At 48.4% G+C, this 16,397-nt stretch overlaps 1 protein-coding gene across 2 annotated transcripts in view; it reads right to left on the reverse strand.

Annotated features, from left to right (window-relative positions):
• The window catches only part of ANKRD22 (ankyrin repeat domain 22), a 107,700-nt gene that overhangs the window by 24,167 nt on the left and 67,136 nt on the right, over positions 1-16,397 (reverse strand). For both annotated transcript variants that reach the window (XM_075348740.1, XM_075348738.1), the window contains exon 3: positions 9,111-9,302. In XM_075348740.1, coding sequence (XP_075204855.1) covers positions 9,111-9,302 — 192 coding nt within the window. The remainder of the gene's footprint in view (positions 1-9,110; positions 9,303-16,397) is intronic.

Genomic DNA, 16,397 nt, shown 5'->3' on the forward strand with positions numbered 1-16,397 from the left:
AGTTAGGCTGACTACTGATTTCCTGTGTTCCCGACTACTCTCCACAGTCTGCCCCTTCCTCCTGGTCAACTAGTGGACTGGAGTGGCTCCATCTCTAGGCGGCCATCCATGGTCCCACCCTAGCTGGGTATCATTGTATGGCTGATTGTTGGGGAAAACTGGGATTACCTGGGTTTTTGGTGGTAACGGCACTGGGGTTCTGGGTACCTAAGGGGGTAGGCCTTACTCCCTGGTGGGGATGCAGAACCTTGTAGCACCCTGATGGCTTCAGGGGCGCTAGAGGTACATTTCTACAGGATGGGAATATATGGGCACATTACCACAGGATGAAGACATTACTAAAAGATGAGGACCAGGATGGACACATTACTACAAAACGTTGGCCAAAATTATTATCTGGTGGTAATTGTAAAATGATATTACTTACAAGAACGGGATAAAATGTAAAAAAAAAATAATAAAGAATGTTTTTTTTCCCATTAAAAATACTTTATATAATAACTGAAATAAAAAAAGTGCACATTTGTTCTAACAAGGCTGCTTTCACACTACGTTTTTTTAGCATGCGTCATGAACGTTTTTTTGCTGCAAAAGCGGATCCTGTTTTTGCAAAGAAAAACGCATGCAAACGCATGTGTTATTTTGCAGGATCCTGCCACTTTAAGTTTATGGGCGGGCATTGGAGTCATGTGATCGGGAGTGAGGGGAACTGAACGTGAAAGACTGGGAGCCGACATCTGACAGCTGCGGAGGCTCGTAACTAAGGTAAACATCGAGTAACTTGCTTGGATACCCGATATTTACATTGGTTACGAGCGTCTGCAGCTGCTAGGAGCCGGGCTCCCTGCACACGTAACCAAGATAAACATCGGGTAAGTAAGCCCGCGGTTACCCGATATTTACCTTGGTTACGAGCGTCCTCCGCTCTCAGGCGGAAGAGAGAGGAGAGAGAGGGAGGGGGGAGAGAGGGAGAGGGAGGGGGAGAGAGAGACTGATCACGCCAGGCTGGTTTCTGGGCATGCTCAGTAGAGCAAGCAGGATCCTGTCTATCAGCATGCCAGCATTCACATGCATTTGCGTGCTGTTTAGTCAGGATCCAGCAATTTGCAGTATTTGGACGCAGCTTAAAAACTCTACAAGTAGCGTTTTTGAAAAAAGTTTAACTGCAAGTCGCTGGATCCTCACTATAACGCACGCAAACGCAGGTGAACGCATGTTGACGCGAGTCCATTGCAAATGCATTGAAATGAAAACGCATTTGCACTGGATCTGTTTTTGTGTTAAAAAAAACGATGATGCATGTTAAAAAAAACGTAGTGTGAAAGCAGCCTAAACGAGCAAAAATTGTTCAAAAACGTGATCCAAAAGGCGTATAGAAAAAAATTATGCGATCACTGAAAATGGCACTGGGTCCAGCAAAGAATACGGCGTCTCAAATAAATTATTTTTCTAGGTTGTGGCCTTGACCACTGAGGAAGGATTCTCCGGTCGTGATGGTTAGTATACCCACTTAACCTAATAAATAACACACCGACTGCATGTGACTTGGTTAAACAAATTGGCCACAGCAGCCTTTATTACCTATTATTAACATACTAACACAAGGGGGCGCCGTCCAACGGGCGACCCCAAACAAATAATAGGTAACACATAATAACTGTACATGTAACCCCATGTAGGCCCGGTCCAGAAACCACTTCCTCCACCAATATCCCTGGCCGCAACACTCCGACCCAGAGATGAGGTATTAATCACCCCGTGGATTAATACCCCCCAAACCTTGCAGAACCCCGTGCCTGCAATTTACCAGAACCCGGAGACACCATACCAAGACAGTGCCTCTCAGTCCAGCCACCAATCCCTTACAACCGCCTCTGGACCAGACCTACCCCCGCTGCTGCGACAGAACATACGACTCTTTTAACCTGTATTCCCTTTTTTTTTTTTTTTTTAAAACCGCATCATTCCATTTTCTCATTTTGTTTTTTTTTTTTTTTAAAAAAACAAACATAGCCAAAACGAACTTGCAAAACACAAAGGGCGGGTGGGCGGGAATCCTTTACTGTCCGGAGTCACAAGGAAGGTAAGACCCCTCCCCTATAGTTTATATACTAGCCCCCTCCCCACCCTACAGTGACCCTATTCCACCAATCCCCTATAAGGGCCCATAATGCCCTTTAATTCACTTTATTAACCCCTCACTCCCTCCCTTCCCTCTGGTCATGTCGCCCCTCCCCCCTATGGGGTCCATGGCTTTCTTGACCACTGAGGAAGGATTCTCCGGTCGTGATGGTTAGTATACCCACTTAACCTAATAAATAACACACCGACTGCATGTGACTTGGTTAAACAAATGGCCACAGCAGCCTTTATTACCTATTATTAACATACTAACACAAGGGGGCGCCGTCCAACGGGCGACCCCAAACAAATAATAGGTAACACATAAATAATAACTGTACATGTAACCCCATGTAGGCCCGGTCCAGAAACCACTTCCTCCACCAATATCCCTGGCCGCAACACTCCGACCCAGAGATGAGGTATTAATCACCCCGTGGATTAATACCCCCCAAACCTTGCAGAACCCCGTGCCTGCAATTTACCGGAACCCGGAGACACCATACCAAGACAGTGCCTCTCAGTCCAGCCACCAATCCCTTACAACCGCCTCTGGACCAGACCTACCCCCGCCACAGGACAGGACACGTGACACCTTACGTGGCCTGGACCCGCCACACACCCAAGGCTTGCTCCACCATCACGCAAACCCAAGGCCCCTAGATCAGAACCAATCTCAGTAAGGTGAACCCCATCACCCCTTCGAAACTGCCACTTTGGCGACTCCAGATCCGCACGTCACACTTCAATACCGCCGTTTCTCCGCACGAAAACGCGCAACCACCCTGTTCACATGAGCCCGGGTGCGATTCAGCTTCTCAACTGACCGTGCCCCCCTCCACACCAATGTGGCCACAATCCGACCATACCACTATCAAACCCGGATACCTGGTCCATAAACGCAATAGATCCATCTTGATGTCCCAGATCAAATCACGTGATGCCCGCGCTCCCAAGTCATTTCCCCCCCCACGTGCAAAAACCAACACGTTCGGAGGTCTATCCACCCTGCAATAGTATTCAAACTCCGTCACGACCCTGCTCCATTCCATGCCCCGCACACCGAACCACTTGACCAACGCAAGCGATCTGTCCACCCAACTGCCGACCATTCAGGCGAGCATCGGCCCGACGGGCCCCCCAGAACACGAAGGAGAGCCCCAGAATCCATATCAGGCAGATTCCTACAACCACAGAAACTTTACCAAACAAACCCCACCAACACCAAATTTTAGCAAGGAACCCCGACAAAGCCACAACCAACTACTCCATAAAGCCCTCCCTGGGACAACAACTGTGGGCGCACATAACCCCGAAAAACGATAAAACTCCCACCAACCGATTCGTCTCACCATGTCATCATCCAGGCCACAACGCGAAGCCTCCGCAGCCGCCCCGATCCTGAAGGAATGAGGTCCATAATCTCCCGGGCATTCCCCCGCACAGCGCAAACAACTCCTCAGCACGGCCACAAACTGGTAACGAGACAAACCAAGACCCATCCACGTGCCATAACAGCAGGCCCGGAGGACCGCCCCCAAGCCGCAAAACTTCCTCACCAACTGCACCGGGCACAACGCATCCATCACAACCAACCTGCCTCGACCCATCAGGTCTGTTTTTTGGACCGCCTAAGCTGACACTCTACTCTCCGTCCCACCAATGCCACAACCTCGGACATCAGACCACCCCCCCTGAACCTGGAAGGGCTCACCAACGCCCCAAAAAGGCTAACCAAAAGCCGTTTCAAAAGCACCCTCTCAAACTGGGACACAAATCTCCCGCAAACCGTCCACCAATCGCCGTAACAAAACCAAAGAAATGGGCCGCCTAGTGTCCCGCTCCTTCGCCCCTTTTTCGAAAACCCTTCAAGGCCTGCCGCACCCAAAATTCCGCGGCACGCCCCACACCCCTGACCTTCAACCAAAAAGGCCACAGCCGCCACCCTAAGTATCATTGCTGATGCTGACTTCCCAGCCCTGAAATCCTCGCTCACTAGTGCCAGTAGCGCCAACAAGTAATTTGCTCGCCCGTCACCAAACATAACTCCCAGCATCTCCTGCCACTCACCGAATTCCTAATGAAACCCGCAATCAATGCCTCACCAGGCTCCACAAGTCCTCTGAACACAGTGCTCCGATCTCGTCTGCCCCCCGGCATGAACTCCCACAACCTGTGGACTGAAAATGAGATAAAGCGTCCGCCACCCCGTTATCAACCCCCACCACGTGTTTCGCAACCACATGAACGTTCCACAGTAAACACTTGAGCACCAAATGCCGCAGATAAGCCACTACCGGTCCGGACTCTGCTGACAAGCTGTTTATCGCATGCACCACCGCCTGATTATCGCAGTGATTGCACCTTTACATCCCGAAAATTGCGACCCCCCACAATTCCACCGTCACCACGATTGGAAATAACCACAGCAAGGCCAGATTCCTTACCAGACCAACCTGCCGCCATTCCTCAGGCCACCTCCCAAAGTACCAATGTCCCTGAAAAAGGGATGACGAAACCTGCCGACCCGGCCGCGTCCCTGTACAGTTCTAGCACACCATTGGGCACCACCTTCTTCAACCACAAGGCTCGGCCGTTAAAACATTGCAAGAAAAACATCCCAAACCAGAAAATCCTCCTTGATCTCCCGCGTGACCCGCACAAAATGCGCCGGGGACCGTACGCCTACCATATCTGCCGCCAAAATCTTGGCGAACACCCGCCCCATTGGCATAATCCTGCACGCAAAGTTCAACTTCCCGAGCAAAGACTGCACCACCTTCAGCCGCCCTTTCCGTGCTGCCAGAATTGCTGCTACCACTCACCACAAGGCCACCATCTTCCCCTCCGGCAGCCTGCATTCCATAGCCAAAGAGTCAATCTCAATCCCCCAAAAAAAAAACCCGCATAACCGTCGCCGGCCCCTCCGATTTATCCTGTGCTAAAGGGATCCCAAAGCTATCCGCCACTCTCTGTAAGGCGAACAACGAGCCAGCGCAAACCATGGATCCCGCCGGACCGACACCAAGAAAATCAACTAGATAGTGGATAATGGAGGACAAACCAGACACGTCCCGCACCACCCACTCAGCAAAGGAACTAAACTCCTCAAAATACAAACCAGAAATTGAAACAGCCCATAGGCAAACAATGATCAACATAAACTCATCACCCCACCAGCAACCCAGAAGGTGCTGGCTCTCCGGATGCACCGGCAGCAAACGAAACGCCGATTCTACATCCACCTTTGCCATCAATGCACCGCATCCCGCCGCCCGCACCAAGTCCAGCGCTTTGTCAAACGAGACGTAGTACACTGCCGACAATTCTAGCGCGATGCCATCATTCACTTACGACCCCCCCGGAAATGAAAGATGATGGATGAGCCGAAATTTATCCGGCTCCTTCTTTGGCACCACCCCCAACCGGGACACCACCAGATTACTGCGGGCTCTCAAATGGACCCCCATCCTGCCCAACTCAACCTCTGTCCCCAACTTCCCACCCACAACCATAGGGTGGTCCCTCGTCGACCGTAAAGTACGACAAACCGGAGGCCATGCCTCAACCGCCGACGGAATCTGAAAACCGTATAAAAAAACAAACCAAACCGCAAAATTGACGCCGCTGCCCCGCCCGGATACCTATTTAAAAGATGGCGCCATCGCCCCTATTTTCACTGGCGTCCTCCCTTTTACCAAAACCCGTCCCCCCTCAGCCGGAGCACTCATGCTCGAACCTGCATGCTGCCCCAAATTTGCACCGGCCGTCGTCAACTTGCCAGCACCATCCCTTTTTCTGGGTACCTGAGGGCCTGGCTCCCGTTCCCCCCGGCGCCGCCATGAAAGGGGGGGGTTGGCTCGGGGCCGCCATTAAACGCATCCATAAGGAAATGTCCTCACGGTCCCACCGCATGCCGGGCCGCAACGCCTTCCGCCGCCTAAACTGCTCATCATACCGCAGCCATGGCAAGCCCCTGTCCGTGCGATACGCCTCCCCCATTGCATCCCGATAATCAAACAGAGCCGAGCAGTGCTCCGGCTCCTTTTCCCCTATGACACTTGCCAAATTGCAAACGCCTGCAGCCAATTGGAAAAAAGGGGGCGAGGAATGAGCATATAACGGCGTTTTTCTTCCTCTTCCCCTTCCTTCTTGGAGTCGTTCGGCTTCACCTTGTCCAGATTAAATTTTTTTTTTTTTTTTTTTTACAGGGGTAGCAGGGAAAATATCTTCACCTACTCCCCCTTCCCAATCTTGTCCCTCACCTCCCTCTTGAGGTGAGCCCCTAACGGTCCCTCAAGCACACGTAAACTTAGCCCTATCCGCCAAACGCACCACCTCATCCCCATTTTCCTTTTCTACCGCTGTTTAACCCGCGGGCTCCACTACTCCACCAACCGCACCCGTCCCTACCGGCGCCGCCTCGCTGCTGACCGACGCTGCGCCATCCACCGTTGACCCGTCCAGGCCGCTGCTGCCGCCGGCGCGCGCGTTAAACCCTGCAACAAGCCCAGCAACTGACTAAGCAATGCTGACCCCCCTTGGCGCTGCCGTGCCCGCAGCCACCTCCCCAAAACTAGTACCCCGCGCCGCAAGCAATGCCGAATCCACGGCTAGCTCACCCGACCGTGGCGCAGAAATGGAAATTGGAACCGCGACGTCCTCCGCCATCTGCTCGTCAGATTCGTCCCCCCGACCTGAGGGCTCCCTCTTCTTCCTCGCTGTAGTCGTCCTCCACCATTCCAGCTCCAGGGGACGCAGCCGATGCATCCCCTCCACCACGGCCGCCCTCCTGGGCCGCCGCGTGGGCACTGGCGGTGGGCATCCGTCTCTTCCTGTGCGGCGACAGCCCGCGAGACCGTCCTGTGCCCCGGGCTGCCACTGACCGAATTCTCTTCCTGGAGGAGCCTCTCCCTGAGCTCAGGGGGCTCCCCACCGTCGCCTCCAGCCCTCCAGGGGCCCCAACCGTGGCATCCCGCTGGGTCCTCCCCGGGAGGGGGAGACCGCTGCTGCCGGGCGCAGTACTGCTGACCTGAGGGACCTGGCGGGAACCGCAGGGCTCCTGCCGTCCCCCCTGCTCCCCGCAGCCTCACGGGTATCCGGGTGCCGCCTGCACACACCGGTCCCCCCCGCTGGCTGCCTGCGCCCAGCCCCCCCCGCCACCCACGGGGGGTACTGCTGGCCTCATTCAAACTGCAGGGTCCGCTCCCAGATGGAAGCTGCCGCAGGGCCGTGTCACACCGCCGGGTGCCCGTCACCAGGAGCAGGCCCCCAGGCTGGGCGCGCCCCCTCTCAAGCCTCCGATCTCCGCCGGGCACGCCCCCCGGTCCCGGGCTGCCGCTGGCCTGGTAATTGAGCCCGAGGCCTGGGACCGGAAGTAGGCCCCAGGCCGGGCCCGCCTCCGTCCAGGCCGCCGCAGGCCTCAGATCGTCGCCGGGCTCGCTCCCGGCCGGGGAGACGCCGCTGGGCTCCTCACTCCAGCCCGAGGCCCGACATCCGAAGAAGGCCCCGGGCTGGCCACGCCCACTTTGCGGCCGCCGCGGCCTCGCCGGAGATTCCTCCCTGCGGCCGGGGCAGACGCTGGAAGCAGCCGCTGCCCGCCCCGCCGCGGAGGGTCCCGAGGGGGGCTCTCACTGGGCCTCCTTGCCCCCCCTGCGCCCGAGGAATACCTGATGGGGGGGGGGCGGGCCTGGAACGCCGCCCGCGGCCGAGGGGGGGGACAAGGGGCAGGTGCCGACGGGGAAACCCAGGCAGCCCTGAAGTGGGACTGCACTGCCTGGGCCCCGTGCACCGCCATCGCTGATCGGATCAGTCCGTCCAGTGCCTGGAGGTCCGCCATGCCGGTGGTCAGGTCGGAATCCTTTACTGTCCGGAGTCACAAGGAAGGTAAGACCCCTCCCCTATAGTTTATATACTAGCCCCCTCCCCACCCTACAGTGACCCTATTCCACCAATCCCCTATAAGGGCCCATAATGCCCTTTAATTCACTTTATTAACCCCTCACTCCCTCCCTTCCCTCTGGTCATGTCGCCCCCTCCCCCCTATGGGGTCCATGACTTTCTTTATACTCAGCTGAGTTTGATACCCCTGCTCTAGTACATGTAGCATTTGCAGCTTCGCATCAGTTTGCTATCAGCAGCAGGCAACAAACACAGCTCGACAGTGCACAAGTGAAGTTATTACAAGCTCTGTTGTGGAGGAGTGCAGGAGAGTGGAGTTTAAAAGGGGAAGATTTAAAAATTGTCTATTTTGGGACAAATGGCTACAGATGTGTACATTATTATAAGACCAAATTTTGATTTTAGGATTAACCCTTTAAAAATATGATCTGTGTAATATTCTAGGTTGGGACTGTAACTATAGTAAATATATAACCATTATGCCGCCCCGACCTGTCCTATCTGCAAATGTTTTAGATTACAAAAAACAAGAACAGTAGTCCAAAATAGAATAGTGAAACCCACAAGCACTGACATAGAACAAAAGTAGGTGCAGGACAAAAATAATTATGCCAATAAATCAAATATAACATAAGATTAATTAAAAAAAAACAAACAAACAAGTATGTATTCCAACACAGTAGACAAAAAAAAAAAAGCATGTGTTAGTGGGGGACCAATAAGGAAACAATCATAAAAGAGACTGGTCACAAAGTAATCTTATTATTATGCCATAGAAAGTAAAAACCAATAATTAAATGCACATAATAAGACGGAGTGGTGTGCCGGAAAAAAAAAATATATTCCCTATAGATTAAATAAAATGGTGTGCATGATATAGTGGAAGAATATGGTGGCTCACCCAACAAACACACCCGACGTGCGTTTCATAAATGCTTAGTCAGGGGTGGGGTTTTTTGTCTAGTGTGTTGGATTTTATATTCTTTTTTTATTATTCATCTTTAATAAAAGTTAAATGTTTTAGATTGTAAAACGCTAACTACAAATCACAAAAACTAAAACGCAAAATGTAATTCTCTTTTACTTACATTATTTGTGAGGTTTATATCCGCTTTCATATGTATTAAGAAATTAACAATTTTAATATTGCTTCTCCGGCAGGCACATATGAGTGGTGTGTCTCCTCCAAAGCTATCCTTCACATCAACAACATTGGGGTCTTCTTCTACAAGTTGCTGAACTTCATTTAGGTCGTTTTCATAGGAAGCTTGACAGATCGGCTTAAAAAATTAAAAAAATAAATAAATCATTATTCAGATTAATCAAATAAGTTTAACTGTGAAAAAGGCTTAAAGGGATTGTCCACTACTAGAACAACCTCTTCTGATTCCACATGTTTTCACAAGTAAAATCTTAAAGCGTATAATCCCCTCCCATAGGCTGACGGTGCCGGGGCTGACGTGGGTTTGTGATGTCACTCGAGCCCTGCGTCTAATCAGCGCTGGCTTCTGTCTCCCGGGTTTTGGACCAAACAATCAACAGGAAGTGAGTGCCAGCCACAGCTCTCACTTCCTGTTGATTGCTCGTTTGATCTGAAGGTGGCGAGACAGAAGCTGGCACTGATTGAACATGGGGCTCGCGTGACGTCACAACCCCCATTTTAACCACTGGCATGGCGCCAGTACGAGAGGTGAGTAGAGACTACTATTTTACCTGGGGGAAACAGTAGTAGACAACCCTTTTAAGGGGGTTTCCCAATCTCATGAAGTGACAGTATACTGTTAAAATATTTAACCCATAGTTCAGACCCCCACAGACCCTAAAGTGATGCAATATTCTCGCAATATCACTTTACAAGGTGGGAATATTCCTTTGTGGGCTGCATTCTAGTTATAGGGCACAATGATCAACCAACACTGAGACCACTAACAGGGGAACTGAATAGATTAGATTGAAAACTAATTGTATAGAATTAGAAAACATGGCTGCTTTCAACTGTAAACAATAAATCACATTTCTCAATGTTTTGCCTTTGGAATTAGCAATACCACACACAACCTGCAGGGGCAGAACTATAGTGGCTGTAGGAACTGGAGCCCATATAGGAGTTGGCCCAGTACTATTACAGACCCATGTTAGTTGAGAGCCGTCATATATTTTGTATTGGGGGCCCACAAGCGGCAAGTACAAAACTGCAGGATTACTAAGGCCAGAGTCACACTTGCGTATGACTCGGCGAGTCTCTTGCATCGGGATCACCCGGGGCGGCCGCACACTCTCGGACAGGAGCGGGTTAACTGCATAGAAATACATGCAGCTGAGAAGCTCCTGTCCGAGAGTGTGCGGCCGCCCCGGGTGATCCCGATGCAAGAGACTCGCCGAGTCATACGCAAGTGTGACTCTGGCCTAATAGTTATAAAGATTGTGATCAGAAAAAAACAAAAAAACCCCACACATTAACAACACACAAAACTGATATAAACAGAAAGTTGTTTTCTGATGATCGCTTCCATTTAATTCAGTTTGTCTATTGCTCAAAATGGAACAGACAAATGGAAAGTCCGAACTAAAGAGCGAGCGCAGAACTAGAAGGATATTTAATTACTATCATAGTTATTGTACTATGTATATATGTATATTCTGTTTACTTTGCTGGTTTGATATTAGGCATTGTAAATTGGATTAATTGCATTCATTTCAAATAATAGACCATAATTACAGCACTCATTGTCCATGTAATGGAGGTAACACCTCTTAATTAAAAAGTACATGGGGTGGGGTGTTAGAAGTTACTGATAAACATATCTGCATACAAGCTATAACAATATGTCATCTTTTGGTGTATATTGATACAATTTGTAGCTATTTTAGTTAGGGGATCCAAGTACTAAAGTGAAAAGATCACAACATGTTTAGTTGCTTTTCCTTCGGAAACATCCAGATTGATATTGGTGTTACGTAAAGCAAAGCTGCTTCCATGGAGCGTGTATTCGGCTGCACTATACATGCCAATCATATAGCGCTTATGTAGCACCCACGGGGCAAGAGGTTAAACGTACTCGTTGCCGAGCCGGTGATGTCGGGTCAGGGGGAAGTCACGGGTGGCCCTTGCCTGGTTTCGTGACCCCGAGGTGTACAATAAAAGGGACTGGAGGATGGGAGTTTGCGAGTTTGTCTCGTGATGCCATCTGTGGTACGCGGCCAGCAATTAGCCGTTGCTGCGGGTGATGTTCTCCAGGGCTGATGATATCGCCGCAAGGATGATGGAGGTTGTAGTCATGGCTGTTGGCGCCAAAGCGCGGGGCGACGGCAATAAGAGGCTGAGTCAGCCAATCCCGGATAAGTTGAAGATAGCCACCGACATTTGGAAATGTCCTTTCCTAAGGGTTGCCCCTGTGGAGGTGAGGAGAACGGGCTGAAATTCTCGCTCCAAGCCACAGGCCCCGTGAAGAAGGAAGAAGAAAGAAGTTAGTGCGTGTTGCCAAAACTGTAGTCCCGACTTGACTGAAGTTTGTGTCAGAGTTGCTCCTACTTCTACCCCAAGTGGTTCCCGCCCCCCAGGTGGTTGTCCTAGTGACCGGGAAAGTCCCATGCTTCGTGATGGCCACCCCCCTGTCTACCCTAGTCCAGTCCCCAGTGAGAAGGTCTCTAAGCTGTATGTAAGGTGAATTGTGGAAACACCGTTGATTAACCCCTTCCTTACCTGAGATGAATACTGCACCCTAAGTGAGGTGAAGTACCCTGTGGTGACTGAAGCCTCAGGGGCGCCACACCTACACATACAGTAAGCTCTTCTACACTGCTCCTCTTTGGCTCTTATTTTGCTTTGTAGGAAAAAAGGGTCAGAGAATTTTGTATGTTCTGCCCGTGTTTGCATGGGTTTCCTTCCACAATCCAAAGACATACTGAGAGGGAATTGGAAACCCCAATGGGGGCAGGGATGATGGTGTCTATACTACGCTGTGGAATATGATGGTGAGATATGAATAAGTATAATTATTAAATATAATAAAAAAGCCAGGATGGGTGCTGCTCTGTATCATTTAGTGACTCATATCATATATTGGCCCCAATGCAAAAAATTAAAAAGAAATACCCCAAGCCATAAACCATTTGTAGTGGGAGTGTTCCACAGCATATTCAGTATCTGCCAATATAGCCATTCTGTATTATACTGCGTGTAAAGCCACACTCATGGTAAGTGGTTGAATGAAATCTATTTCTGAATACAACATGTCACATTCCTAAACTAAAACTGTCATTTTCCTCCTGAGGCACAAATGCTATAGGGCGTTCTGTCATTTTTTTGGGTTTTCCTAGGCCAACTGTCTATTGATATGATTACGTAAGTGCAACATGGAATGTAGGTGGTAATAAGACATCATCAATCTTTAGGTGACTCACATGCAAGAGTCGCCCAAAAGAAGCCTCCCAAAGGTACAAACATTTTTCCTGTCATATGAAAGCTATGATGTATTTTTATTGTATGATAATGTAATGCTGGGAACAGCAGTGTCACATAAGGCCACAAAAGGTTACTTCAAATTGTGTACTTTGTTCTGGTTACTTTGTAACTTTTGGTATGTAAAATATTTTATATCTTAAGAAATGGTAAAATCATATATAATTGATCAAAAGTGCCATGGTAAATATTTCTGGTCTACACCAGTCTGGTTCAAACCATGGTGGTCATAGATTTTACCCATCAATTTCAACCAGAGGCTTTCCTACGGATCTCGGACCTGTTTGCCAGTCAAATCTTCTAATGTTCAAATGTATTGACCTCTCTGAGATGCAAGCACGCTGCTGACATCACTCTGCTGCTAGGGCTGTGCACCAAGGCACACACTCTATGGGGGGGATATTGTGAAAGATGGCACAATACAGCGAGGGGCAGTAGGATGGAGAGAAGAATATTATGGAAAAGAGAAGTTTGAGGAAATATTTTGAAGAGGGGAGTGTGTGTGGGGTGAGGTTATGGAGTGGCTCAGTGTGTGTGGGTAATCAGTATGGAGAGGGGCAGTGTGGGGGGGATATTATGGAGAGGGGCAGTGTGATATTCTGGAGAGAGGAAGTGTGGGGGATATTCTGGAGAGGGGAAGTGTGGGGGGATATTCTGGAGAGGAGAAGTTTGTGTCTGGTGACAATACGGAGATTTACAGTGTGAGAGAAGGGATATTTTGTGCAGGAAGCACAGTAAATTACATTTATGGATGCATCATGCAAGATATTTTTTATTATTTATGGGCAGTATAATGATACTTATATTTTTAAGGGAATCATGTTGGGATGTGCTGCTGAAAGCGGAAAAGAGGGAAATCTGCAGAGATGAGCCCTGTGCATGAAATCTCATCATGGCATGTGTACTACGAGGCGACAAAAGGGATGAGAATGATTCCAATCAGAGACAAGGTCATCTATTAGGTACCCAGATGTAAATGTTTATTTGTGATACTGACAATGTCTAATCAATACTGAGATTATGGTCAGCAGACTGATGGTGGCTGCTAATAACTGCCAGCATCTCCTTACTATTATTAGGGTGATAATGGAAATTGTAGGTTCAAGCGATATACAATTGTATATGAGGATGATCAACATTACAGTTGCTCACTGTGCTATGCTTGGTGCTATATTTATGTACTGACTGGGGTTCTGATCTTCTTATGGCTATGTTAAAACCTAATCTCACATTTCTGAGTATTTCTATGAAGAGCATTTCTTGAGTTTCTGCTCTGAAAAGCTCAGTTTAAAAAAGCACCTGTTTACAATTATTTTTTTGGAGCAGAAACTTTTCAAAGTGTGCTTCTGGTGATGTATTAATGTACTGATGGTGGTTCTGGTGATATATTCATGTAGCTACCCTTTTTTTATTTTTTTGTGGCCCTTGGGACTGGTTCAGTATGGCAATGTGGCCCTTGGTCCAAAAAATGTGGTGCACCCCTGACATAAAGCTATTAATTTCTGGCACTTGTAAATAGAGATAACGGTAAATTCCAAAATACAGAGCCTGCCACATGTGCTCCCCATCATTTAAAAAGAGTGCAAGCAAAAATGCCTATATAAAAAACGGAAGTCACATTTTTGGAAATTCCCCCTTTGTATTTTAAGTTACCTTTTTACAGTGTTCATTTTGCAGTAATAATGCCCTGACAAAATGATTCTCCAAGTTAGTACAATTACAATGATGCCTAACTTATAGTTTTTACTATATTTTTGTGCTTAAAAAAAACACATTTGTTTTATTTTGCCATTTTCCAAGACCTGTACCTTATTCAATTTATCCATCAATGTATGACAGCTTTTTTTTTTGTTATTGACGAGCAATGTTCAAGGATTATTAATTTTTATGTGTATAAAAAGTTTTCATTGCTGGTTTTTTTAGAGAAAAGGGCAGTGACAAACAAATGATAAGACTGGTACTTATGTTTCGATTTTTTTTTTTTTTTAGTTTGATATATGGGTTAATTAATTTTACATTTACATAGAACTGATTTTTTTACTGGCGATACCAAATGTGTTTATTTTATTTTTTTAATTGGGAAAAGGGTGACTAAAAGTTTGTGTGGGGGGTTAAAACTTTTTTCACTATTTTTTTTTGTTCAGCTAGGGATTGTGAACCCATGATTGATTGCTTATTTCATATACTGCAGTACAAGTCCATCTAAAAGAAATTACACCTGAATATATATCAAAAGGGGAATTACCGTAGTTTTTAACCATTCCTGAGTCAGCAGTGACTCGCCTTCTGAATGGCCGTATTACACAATTTCCTGTTGCACCTTAAGCTGTAGTTAAACAATATAGCTCTAAAAAGCCAGATTATAGAGGGGCTTTCACAATATAATAACGAGTTATCCAATAACTATAGGACAGGAAATTACTGACTACGGGGGGGGGGGGGGGGGGGGGGGGCGCTGTCAATCTGCTGGAGCCACCAGCGATCACTGCAGAGCCCCCTCCTGAATTGAGCATACATGTGCACCTTGCGCCATTTAGTCTTTAACGCACTCAGTTTTTTTTCCCAGAAGTCCCATTGACAATAAACAGAGCGGAGTTGCACATTGGGATAACTTTAAGGCCCTGTGCACACGCTACAGTTTTTGAGGCAGTTTTTTTTTTTTAAATCTGCATCAAAATCTGCATACCTCTACTGAAGCCAGCGAAGTCTATAGGATTTTGGATTTGCTGTGCACACAGTGCAGTTTTTTTCCGTACACATTTTGATGCAGAAAAAGCTGCAGCATGTCAATTATTGGTCCAGTCTAGCAACGTTTTTTCACTTTTTCACCCATTGACTTCAATGAAATGAAAAACTGCACCAAAACCGCATCCAGTTTTGGATGCGATCTTTTGCCACAACGTGCCGATTTGGTGCAGAAAATTTCTGCACCAAATTTTCAGCGTGTTCACATAGCCAAAGAGTACATACTCACGATCCAGACATGCGGTGTCCTGGACACAGCAAGTCTTCTCCAGCGGGGCCACGAGTGCTGTCCGCAGTAGACTGCAGTGTGAGCCTATGATCAGGGTTTGGGCCGTTGAGGACTTTATCTCTATTCTCCCTGTGGAGAACACTCACGTCTGCACAGCATGTGGTCATGCTATTTCTATAAATCCAATCCACTGTGCTTGTACTGTACAACGCAGAGTTTTGGACGTTTCGAAGACACGCTGGGTCCAAAACGCTAAAAACCCTGATTGTGTGCACAGTCTAGTGCTATGTTGTGCTGATAACTTTGGATAATACGGTATGTTTGCTGCTTTGAAGGGATAGCTTCAGGGGCTTTTGTTGTGTTACAAGAAATAAATGATAACAAAAATATCACAAGAGGCAAATAAATTATTTGTAATTGTCAACAATGTGCCTAAAGGGGGCTTTACACGCTACGACATCGCTAATGCGAAGTCGTTGGGGTCACGGAATTGGTGACGCACATCCGGCCGCATTAGCGATGCCGTTGCGTGTGACACCGATGAGCGATTTTGCATCGTTGCAAAAACGTGCAAAATCGCTCATCGGTGACATGGGGGTCCATTCTCAAAAATCGTTACTGCAGCAGTAACGAGATTGTTCCTCGTTCCTGCGGTAGCACACATCGCTCCGTGTGACACCGCAGGAACCAGGAAGCTCTCCTTACCTGCCTCCCGGCCGCTATGCGGAAGGAAGGAGGTGGGCGGGATGTTACGTCCCACTCAGCTCCGCCCCTCCGCTGCTATTGGGCGGCCGCTCAGTGACGTCGCTGTGACGCCGCACGGACCGCCCCCTTAGAAAGGAGGCGGTTCGCCGGTCACAGCGACGTCGCCGGGCAGGTAAGTATGTGTGACGGGTCTGGGCGATGTTGTGTGGCATGGGCAGCGATTTGCCCGTGTCG

Source organism: Anomaloglossus baeobatrachus, chromosome 5 (assembly GCF_048569485.1).
Source record: "Anomaloglossus baeobatrachus isolate aAnoBae1 chromosome 5, aAnoBae1.hap1, whole genome shotgun sequence".
Classification (NCBI taxonomy): domain Eukaryota; kingdom Metazoa; phylum Chordata; class Amphibia; order Anura; family Aromobatidae; genus Anomaloglossus; species Anomaloglossus baeobatrachus.